This window comes from Lottia gigantea (genome assembly GCF_000327385.1).
Source record: "Lottia gigantea unplaced genomic scaffold LOTGIsca_12, whole genome shotgun sequence".
Classification (NCBI taxonomy): domain Eukaryota; kingdom Metazoa; phylum Mollusca; class Gastropoda; family Lottiidae; genus Lottia; species Lottia gigantea.
Genome location: NW_008707225.1, coordinates 775,310 through 786,714, shown reverse-complemented (window position 1 = coordinate 786,714; position 11,405 = coordinate 775,310). Strand labels below are relative to the sequence as shown.

General features: G+C 30.5%; 2 protein-coding genes across 2 annotated transcripts in view; both read right to left on the bottom strand.

Annotated features, from left to right (window-relative positions):
• LOTGIDRAFT_111084 (hypothetical protein) overlaps nucleotides 1-6,703 on the bottom strand; it is a gene marked incomplete at both ends in the record, with an annotated part of 17,425 nt that extends 10,722 nt beyond the window's left edge. The window contains one exon of the mRNA XM_009048024.1: nucleotides 6,609-6,703. Coding sequence (XP_009046272.1) covers nucleotides 6,609-6,703 — 95 coding nt within the window. The remainder of the gene's footprint in view (nucleotides 1-6,608) is intronic.
• Nucleotides 6,605-11,405, bottom strand: part of LOTGIDRAFT_156747 (hypothetical protein) — a gene marked incomplete at both ends in the record, with an annotated part of 5,913 nt that continues 1,112 nt past the window's right edge. The window contains 2 exons of the mRNA XM_009048023.1: nucleotides 6,605-6,792; nucleotides 7,465-7,533. Of these exons, the coding sequence (XP_009046271.1) occupies nucleotides 6,605-6,792; nucleotides 7,465-7,533 (257 nt within the window). The remainder of the gene's footprint in view (nucleotides 6,793-7,464; nucleotides 7,534-11,405) is intronic.

Genomic DNA, 11,405 nt, shown 5'->3' with positions numbered 1-11,405 from the left:
GGGCATGTACAGCTAGTGTCTCCAAATACATACTGTTGCTCAAAATCATACCCCAAACAATGTTATTAGCAGAGCCTCTAGGCAAATATAGAGTTTATCATTCTCTGGCATCTTTCTTAGATTTCTGGGAGCACAATATTCCTAAAAAGTTGGAAATTTGTAAAGCATTATTTAAATACGGAATATATCAGATTTTTTTTTTTTTATTAAACTCTCATTTTCTCTGGTAATACCAGCAAAATGCAGTTTTAACCCTTGAATTGTATCCATTCAGGTTATATGGATAAAAAATTATGACAGTTTGATATTGGATATCAATATTCATAGAATAACTCAAGGTTGTGAAACTAAATCAAGATGTTGAGATATATCTGTATAATCGATCCAATTAGTCTATGGCAAACATTTCCTTTTTTAAAACTTTTTCAAAAGATTTTTAATGTGTCATTCATAATGTTATCCATTAGTGGTAATTATGAATTTAACTCACTTTTCCTCAAAGGATCCTTGAAATATGAAAATAGACAAGTTAAAAACATGTTTACAGGGCAAATAAAAACAATCATTAACTAATTGATGCAAATATAGATGAAAAAGTTCAATGGCCAATACATGAGTTATCAAGGTGCATTAATAATTAAGGACATTAATGTGCACTGATATTTTCAATATTTATTACTGACAGAAATAGGACAAGTACAGTCAACTTTTAAGATCTCATCAATCTTTATATGCTTACAAAAATTCATCAAAATAAAAAAATTAATGTTATTACTGACTAATTAGTACTATATTACAGGCATTATTTACAGAAAATGTTGATTTTGATAAAGTTCTATAACAAAAGTACATAATATCTATCGTCTCATTCTTGATATGCTTTCATCAACTTGCCATCCCGTTTGGCAGGTCGGCATAGCTAATAAGTTTTGTTTAGTATAGCTATTACATAGCTGGTAAATCTTATGAAACTGACAATTAACAGATAGATGAAAATTAATTAAAATTTATTCATCAGTTTCACTAAACAATTGAAATCAAACAGAATTCAAACATGTGCCATAATGGTAAAATCTTGTTCAGATATGTTCTAGCCATTGATCTTTTACATATAACTATTATTTCACACCTAGTCCAATCAATTACACTATTTCATGGATCAAATCAAACTCAACAGCTTTGAACGCATTTACATAATTTTATACTTAAATCATATCTTTAGTCTAAAAATCTAATTGCATGTCAAATCTAAAAGACATAAAACATGATGTTGTGCACATTAATATTTGAACACGAGATTGAATTTGATTTTTTAAGATCACACATGTTCACGTTTTAATAATCTTTAAAGGAATATTGCCTAAGAATAAATATAAAAATTAACTTCTCTTAACTTGGCTAATAAGAGTATATATTCATGATCCAGTACCATAACTATACAACAGAATCCCTCAATGATCTGATATATCCATAAAACTAAGTAATTATTCTTAATCTATGCAATATTGAAAACACGTATAACCTTTTTTCAATAATTTCTTAGTTTTTGAATTGATCAGATTATACAGGGATTCTGTTGTATAGATTCTTGGATATATTCAATTCTTTGTATATTCAAAGGTGAATATATACTTTCGTTGGCCAAGTTTGAGAAGTTTGAGAGAGGAAGTATCTCTTTAAGGATGAATAGAGCAACCAATCTGATATAATTATTAGAGCTTAATCATATTTATTGAACATTGGTAGTAGATATCTTGGAAAGAAAGATAATGTTTTCAAGTGACTGACTTAGTAGATGTAGCTTTCTTTTACTGATGGCATTACTTTCAAGTAGAAAAATTTGAACTTTCCTCATCAGTTGTTAAAATATAGAATGTTATCTGAACTTGCTGTTCTCTTTATCATAAGTGCATCATATATGCCATATACTGACAGAAATCTAACCATTATTGCCATGTCTAGCAGGATATACATTCAATGTATTCACTGTTAGTAACAGCAATGAGTCTAGGTTTAAATTACAGATCAGACAAAGGAATTAATATTTATTTATCAGGACAATAGCGAGAAAATGGAGAGGTCAGTGAATGAAATGTTAAGACACACTCCTTTCTCTTACACAATGGCTAATCTAAACGGAAAATATTTCAAAAGATGTCTAAACCTGAGACATAGAGTCTGATTACCATTACAATGCCAGTTTGCGTCCTGATTTCCGACAAGCCAGACAAAACATTTAATAGTATTACCATTCCAGCTTTATTTCAACTGAATGATTCTCAACTTTCAGACTAATTTCAAGTTTTTATAGAATTAATAATAGAATTAAAACTTCATTGTCAGGAAGATTACTATTTCATCCATTATTATGTATTCACAAACAGACTTTCTTTTACGTAAGTTTCACATCAGGGACAAAAGAAAAAAATGGTTTTAACGGTATGTTGGTTTCACCATGTCAATTCGGCTTTGAGTTGCATTGAGTGCTTGTGAAAGATATGATAAAGCTATTACATCAGAAAATATTATGGTAAAAGATGTTTTCTGGCAGCTCAGCATCAAAAGTTTAAAGAATAACCAACACTAGTTATATTTTGAGATGCATAGAAACCCAACATAATTTCATTGTTTGGTCAGCAAGTTTCTAACTTAATAAGAAAATAGGTATTGAGAAAATGGATTTCAGACTTATAGTACATAAAAATGGGAAATTGCTTTTTTGACTTTCTATCATCAATTTACTTTTTAGGTTTTTTTTTTATAGAACTCAATAAAATCAATAGGAATTTTTATTACAGCATTCTATGAGTTTATTTAAATCTGAGATTGATTTAGAAGCAAGTCAATCCTAACACACAGATAAAATGACAATAAACTTCGCTTACAAAATGAGCAAATCTTGTTGAAATTGACCGAGTTAACAAGTTAAGAAAAGAAGTCTTTAACTCACAAACATCATCAATCTGACTTAAATCAAATACCAAACTTAATGTCAATCATGTGTTAACATAACATCAAACATCAAAATAGCAATCTATTCTTAAATTGAAAATGGAAGACTGAAACAGCCATTCATGTATCTTTAAATCTAGGTTTCTGATCATCCTGTTTACAAGGTTGTAGTTGTCCACAACCACCACAGCTCTTTCCCAAATAATCTATCTGGCTTAGTAACAGATTGGTTAAACACCAAGATCAGTAGTGTTAAGGTGTATCTATAACTATATGTAGTCGAACTAGTGTATCTTAATTTAACAAAGGTTTATCAATTATATAAATACAGAATCTAACATTGCAACAGACTAATAACTTCCTTGTGCTCAATGTACATATTATTTCATTTTTTACTTCCAGGTGTGTCATAAGTTTAGAGCTAAATTTTTCAGTCCATTAAATTGGGTAATTGAGCAACAGAAATATGTTCCTGCTGCATCAAATGTTACCTGTTTTGTAATTGACTCAGGACCGCATCACATGAGAAACCAGTTGGACTTACTACTCCAATATCATTTAACAGAACCCAATAGAATATCATATTGACCACTTACTGCTTTGATGTCAAATTCTTTTGAACTTTATTCAAAGAATTTAGTAACTTTATGAAAATAGCAGCCATATTTGTCAAGAAGGTGTGCATTTAAAATGAATTATTCATTACAAAGGTATCAGTTTTGATCAGTTAAATGACAGCTTGGTAGACGTATTTCAAATATTAAGAAGTTACGATTGCCACAACATTCAATGAATTGAACTAGTAATTAATTTCCCTGGAGTGTAAAGTGCGGCCATTTTAAAACACAACAGCTTTTAACATTTCAAAATTGCTTATTTTCATATTGCTGTAATTAGTAGCTAACTGTCGAATGTGTCACCTCTTCCAACTGAGAGGAATTTTGTTATAGAACACCACAAAGAACAAATTTTTACAAATTGAAATGATTGTTTTTAAATGAGTGATTTCTTTGTCATGTTTGACACCTTCTGGTATATAACATAATTTCCCAACAAAACAAAAGAGAAAAATAGTGTTTTTCATAATGCTTTCCTTACAACCATTTTTGTTGTCAATACTTATAATACTGTCTCCTTGGCCTAAATGGATAATCAACATTTACTTTTGCTTCAAGGCAATTACCAAGGCAAATCAGTTTTGATCAAACTAGCTAATGTTTTTTTTTCAAATGAAAGGATATAAAAAAAACACTCTAAATTCACTATTCTTTAAGATTGACATTTCAGAAGTTCTATGAAATTAGCCAAACTTCAATATTCTTTTAAAAGGCGAATTTAATATGTCAACTTGTATCCACTGAAGATAACCTCTTAGAGTTGAATCAAAGCTGGAACATGTAAAAACAACAAATAACAGTTAATTTGACAGTGTGCACATGCACATGATTAAATTACAGAGATACGCTGTTAAACACATCTCTTCTTTCCATTAAGACGGTGGATATATTATGGTCAACTAACAGAAAAATACAAACCATCTCTTCTTCTCATTATGACAGCGATTGCATTATGGTCAACTTACAAAAAATACAGTCAAACACATCTCTTCTTCTCATTATGACAGTGATTACATTATGATCAACTTACAGAAAAATACTGTGAAACACATCTCTTCTTCTCACTATGACAGTGATTACATTATGATCAACTTACAGAAAAATACTGTCAAACACATCTCTTCTTCTCACTATGACAGCGATTGCATTATGATCAATTTACAGAAATATACTGTCAAACACATCTCTTCTCTCCACTCAGTGACTTGTTTTTCCACATCAAAAATAACAAAAAACTATTGCTAACACATTTTCATGGCTGTGTTTTTTGTTTTTCAAGATCTGAAGGGACGGAAACTTCTATTACCTATCAAATTAAGACTTGCATCTCTTCAAATGACAGAGTAAATAAGTTTTGTAACAGATACATAATGCCCATTACAACAGAATTAGCTGTTCTGACATTTGAGCGACTTTCTATTTAACTCAACTCTTTGAAAAAAAAAGTTCAAAATTTTAAAAAATGTTTGCCTGAAGAAACATGTCAATGTTATTATCATTCACTTGTGAGAATAATTTCTTTGAAATCAATTGAACTAAATATTGGCTGGTAAGATTAACTCTAGGCAAATTGAAAACAGGTAACAAGAGAGTGGTCACAAAATCAAAACAAGCACTTAACAGCAAACTGCAAGGCAGCTTTACCATTGGAAATAAAATTTCTACAGATACCAGACTACCTATGCTAACCATGCATTAACAGAATCTTGAAACCAATGTCAGATCAAGCCAATATTTAATATTAAAGCTAATTTACTAGCAATAACTCCAACATCTGAGCTCCTAAACAAAGAAGTCCTAAATCTTGACTTCATCTGCGTAAAAACAGTATGGTATATTTAACATAAACCATAGTACTTTTATACTGTAACTTTGAGAGCATCATATAGTCAATGCATGTTCTTCTTATAATTATGTGATTGTTACATCATTTCTGCTTCCATGAAAATTAATTTGCTTACTTTAAGGGCTAAGGAATACCAAAATTTTATTTTGAACTCCGTCTATTAACATAACATTAATAATATAATGAAGAATTGATAACAGTTCATTTTGTCTCATTTCCTGATGAAGAATATCTTTCCTCACATTTTTTGTTTAATTAGATCAAAGTCAAGCGATACTCATTGTCCATAAAAGTACGTTATCAAAATAGAATCATCAGAAACCATATTATCTTTATGTCTATGAGCCATCTAAAAATAATATTACAATAAGCAATAAAGACAGTTTAAATCTTTGATGTCTACAACTGACATACAATAGAATTTTTGCTAGAAAAAAATTTATTCATTTTTGGAATATTTTACAAATCTGTACAAATTAAAAATATGTAGCACCTTACATAGATTACACTATGATTTAACATTTAGTATTTCATAATTTATCCTGTTGTGTGTTATGATTCACTTTTATTAACTTCTTATCCATTCTCTCATGTCTGTGATATTGGTTCTGTTTTGTTTTATCAATAGATTTCTGAAGTTTTATAATGCAGTAAAATTATATTTGGCATAGGTTTCCAACTACTGTGACATGTCCTCAAATGACATTTGAGCTTTTCTTTGGGGCCATTGTCAAGTCAAATGAAATGAATGGAGTTTTACGTCTTACTTTTCTGCACCATGTGGGCTAATGAAGACGAGCAACGCCATGCAGGGTGCAATGAGGGAAATTTTGCCAGGACAGCGGTATTAGCCTGCTCTTTTTTGATTTCCAAATGTCGAGGGATCTTTAACGTGCACAGCCTGTAGCACACAGGGCCTCGGTTTATTGTCCCATCCGAACGACTAGACGCTTCCTGCATCACTGACAGGGGGAAACCGGGTTGAAAAATCCGAAGGTATTATCTCAACCTATGCCGGGATTGAACCCTGGACCTTCAGGTTAGCGAGCAAGCGTCTAACTCACTGAGCCACCGCGGCTCCCTATCAAGAAATCAAAAACAGACCCACATTTATATGGTATTCCATCTCTTGAGGTCAAAAGGAAGAATAATGTAGGACAAGTTTAAAGTAGATCAACTAACAAGATAATTACCATTGGTGACATTGTAGAAGTTTTAGTGGTAAATGTCTATAAATATCTATGGTATTAACTAACAATATATCTCCATAATCTCCCCTTTCAGTCATCAATTTCTTTTCAATATCACTTTGTTTTTTCTTCCAGATTATTGCCAAGTCAGCCTCATATCTCTGTTTTTCTTCAATTTCCACTTCATCTAAAATGAACAAAATACAAATGATAAGTTCACATCCAACAAACATACTTTCTGTTTCCAAATATTGGTTGTTTCTGCTAATGTCTTTTATAAGTCAGTCTAAAATATTTTGACTGAAAACATGACTTTTCTCTATTTATATAAATGCCTTAAACAATATCTTCACTTTCCAGACTTGTTTAATCCAGAACTCTGTGCTTGATCTAACACTATAGCTTCATGGAGAATCATTCTACATCTAATTTAATAATAATATATAAAACGGATAAAATTTAAAAAAATTGCTAGACAATTGATAGGCAATATTCATTTATTTAAGTTTCTTTTATCCAGGGGTATGTCCACTGTAGCCTTGATTATTACTTTATTTGCAAGTACATCAGTTTTTTTTTGTTAATCTTCCAAGACATACTTCTACCGAATCAGATATGCTTCTCAAAATAGTTGTTTTACACTGGTAACCAATAACAATATTCTGACAAACGTCAAGTCATTACAAACTTCTTTTTATACCTTTCTTGTATCACTGAATGAATTTGATTGAATTGTACACAGTGAATACAGCCAATCAAAGCCATCGACATAAAGACTGTAAACATTTTGACTTTGTTTTACAGACTTTCTGTCGAGGCACTGATTAGCTGTATTACTCAATGTACAATCTTATCATACCTTTGCATTTACTAACTTCTATGATACAAGAAAGATGTCTATTGCAGTCAAAGACGCAGTTAGGAATAGCTGAAATTGTGAAAATGGACAAATTCTATATAATTGTTTATCCGACTAGCTCCCATAAATCATTTTGTTAACTCTTTCTGGACTTGCAGGAACCACAGGCATTGGACGAAGAATTGGAATTTCCCAAATAGAAATCAAAGGTTTCTCTGTTAGAGATAAAAGAACTAGAAAACTTCTTTATAATCCCTTTAAGATGCACAGGCAACATAATGTTTAAAAATTTTCTATATATGTAGATATTTGAACAATACTGCAAATCTAATTCATAGTGCCTTGAAGCCAGGTATTTTTCTTCTTTTATTAGCAACAAGATAAAATTAAATCATTTTGATAGTAAATTGATACACTTTTCAACAATTTTTCAAACAAACAAAATATTTTTTATGGTATTAGATGATGAATTTCCATTAAATAACTTCTATCAAAACAGAATAAAAAATAAAATAATCATTAAAGAAATTCTAAGACTTTCAGATCAAATGACTTAAGCTATTAAAAGCTTTAGGCAAAAGGATGTGAAATAAGACCATTTACAATATACGTGTTTCATGAAAGGAAAAGTTTATAATGACAATATATTCTTAAAGATAGCAGGAAGCAAGAAGATGGAATGCCTTTATACCTGGTTTCCTTCTTAGTAGAATAGACACAATATAAACAATGGGGTGAAACAATGTCATTCTAATGCTTTTAGAAGATATTCATTACACAATAAAGGAAGTTTTATTCATATAAATCTGATATTAAAGTAAAATGTACCTTTAGCTATCTTTTAAAAGACTCTAAATATAACAGAAATGCACATTAATGAATTGGACAAATTGCAAAGCCTACAGAAGATTGAATGACTTTGTTACTTTGTTATATTATTCTTTTAAGAACATGGTGTATGGTTTCCAGTCTAAAAGGGTTCTAAATTCTGTTTTTTTTTTAAGAATTGTACTTTTTTAAATCCTTAAATTCTGTTAAAAATATTATGTATTATGGGATATAAAAATCTAAATTTTTAGTTTCTATCAGGGACATTGATAACATCAATTTGCGACATCCTAATTTCCAACCAGACGTCTGTGCTTCCTGCTATTCCACTAAAACAAAATGTTTGATGAAGTTTGATTGGAAATTGGAATGGTGTAAATTGATCCTATCAGTGTCCTTGATACACATAAAAATTTTAAAAACACTCTTTACAATCCCTTTAAAGCTTCCAGCAGAAGATTTCAATATTTTATGAAATTTTTTGTACTTCTGCTATTTTTTGGACACAAAAGTTTAAACAATTTACAACAAAGCTCCTTGGATCCCTTTGAGCATGTCCTGTTTTAGATGCAGTAGATATGAGTTGATAGGTCAGTAAGTAAGTTTTCAAGTGGAGCTTCTTGATTTCTTATGACCTAGGCCCTTACAAATTGGTGTGATTGGCTTCATACCATGGAAATCAAATGATTGCAGACAGGCCTTACTTAAAATTTTCCTAAATTAACACTCAACAGTCAAACACATTCATATTGCAATTTCCTTTTTCACAAAAAAGTCACGAAAGCATCTATTTTGATATTAAAGATCTGAATTATAAAAGATACAAAGTGGCAGCTAACTATGCACTAGACTCTTTTAGGTGTATGTATAAGAGAAAGCTTTTAATCTGTCAAGCACTGATAGTCATGTAAATAAAAAGCCATTTCTGTAATAAACTCATAAAAATACATTAATTCAAAGATTTCTTATAATGTCAAATAACTATAAAGTATATGCCCACACAGTAAAGGATTTCATTGCAGTAACATTGATTGTGAAATGTTAGCAAACCATGATGAGTATCAGAATATCTAGTCACATTTTAGACCTCCAAACTGTACACCAAACACACAAATATCTGGTAAAAATTGTATCTTTTAACACATACACACTCCAACTAAAAATTACATCGAAGATCTCATGAATTGAATAGTAAAACTTGTTTTAAAAAATAATTGTAGACAGACATGGTCGATTACAAAATACGTATCAGTGTATAAGACAAGTGTATGTTTTAGGTAAGTGGTTGTCTGAGAGCCTAAATGTCCATATAATGATTTATTTCATGGCAGCTTTTTACTTTTCTCATACTCTTTACCTATCTGCATTTTGTCTAGACAATTTGGTAATCTATTTGATAAAAGCAGACAAATCTCTTTATCATTTAAGCTCATTTTAATTAGAACTTTGATCTGAAAATTTTTTATGCCAGATGGAAGTAAACATTTGATGAAGCAATGAACAATAACGAAAACCGTTTGAAAAAGTTTTTTTGCTCATAACAGTTGTATCTGAAATCTTCATATGCAGTGTGTCATCTAAATAAACTAAGCCACATCAATAATCATACACTGCTGCATTGAATATTGATGATTAACAAGTATCTGATCATGCTACAGCAATACAGAAGAAGACAACAGTTGTGTTTCAATCCATTGATTCTGTTAACTACCAGCACTCTGTGTTAGGATCATCTGTAAATGAGTTAGCAATTGACCTGTTATTGTCTGATTAATGTATATAAGACAGTAATGTAATTCAACTCTATCTGGGTTTATTACAATCATACTCATAAATATAGTTAAGTAGTATGTAATAGGGATAAAGCTGACAAATCAGATGAACAAAACTGACATAACATATCGCATTAATGATGCAGTCATGGTTAAAAGGTTAAATAAGACAGTTCTTCTACTGTTTAATGAACCTTGTTGCACTAAAAAACACATGAGAAATTTGACAGTAGGATAGCCTAGACAGACTTTCTGTGAATGGACAGATGCCAAAAGTTTGAACCATCAATGAGGAATTGCATTTTAGCAGAAATAGATTGAAGTTAAACCTTGAAAAACATTTGTGTATGAAAGCATTCTTTAATTTGTAAAAAAAAACATTTTCTAATATTTGCTTTAATTTGGAAACTTCAGTTTTTTTATTTTACATGATAAAATGTTACAGACAGAAAATTTCGAAACACAAAGATTACAAGTAACCTAAAGGTCTACATGTAATCACTAGGATTACAATCATGAAGTCACAAGTAAAACATATATATTGAGTTATCAATACCTTGAACAAAATTTGACAGGGAAATTAACTGTAGCATGTAAACCTAGAAGCCAGGTTATATATTCTTTTCAGAAGGAAGATATATTGTTTATATTGTTCAGTATCACCGCAAAAAGTTCAAAAGAAGTTTAAATATTCCATACTGGTGATTGTTAGGCCTACTGTACAGCCAAATATTTTTATTTCAAATCAAAGCTGCTAGTAGGTGTATATTTTTCTTGTCTGGCAAACTATCTTTAATCAACTAACCATTGTTGGTATGTTTACTCATCTGACGTGCATCTCTGAAATGGCTAGCGACCATGTACAGAAGTTTGTGGGCAATCATATAGATTAAGTGTCTGGACAAGGAAGTGTGAAAGAATGTTTGTATCTAATGAAGTTTATTAACATAATTAAGGTCCTAGCTGTTATTATATAGTATTAAAAACATAATAGTTTGATATATACTAATTATTGTGGTCGCAACATCCTAAGTCAAGATGGTATGAAGCAATAACAACTAGATCTGTTATTACAAATTCAATGATTTATCGGAGACTGACTTAATTCAGTCCTAATCACAAGGTAGTATGCCGTAAGTTGACATTTTTCTCTTGAGGAGCCATCACAAACTGACATTAACCATTGACTATTATGGAAGAGTGACGTCACAAGACTAAAATTTGATTATAATGTATATGATGGTAATTGTTTGTTGTCTTAAAGAAAGAAGTCTGTCTCCTGACATTATTGTAATTTCCAACTGAAAAAAATGCTATTTTTATACTATTCTTTTTGATTTG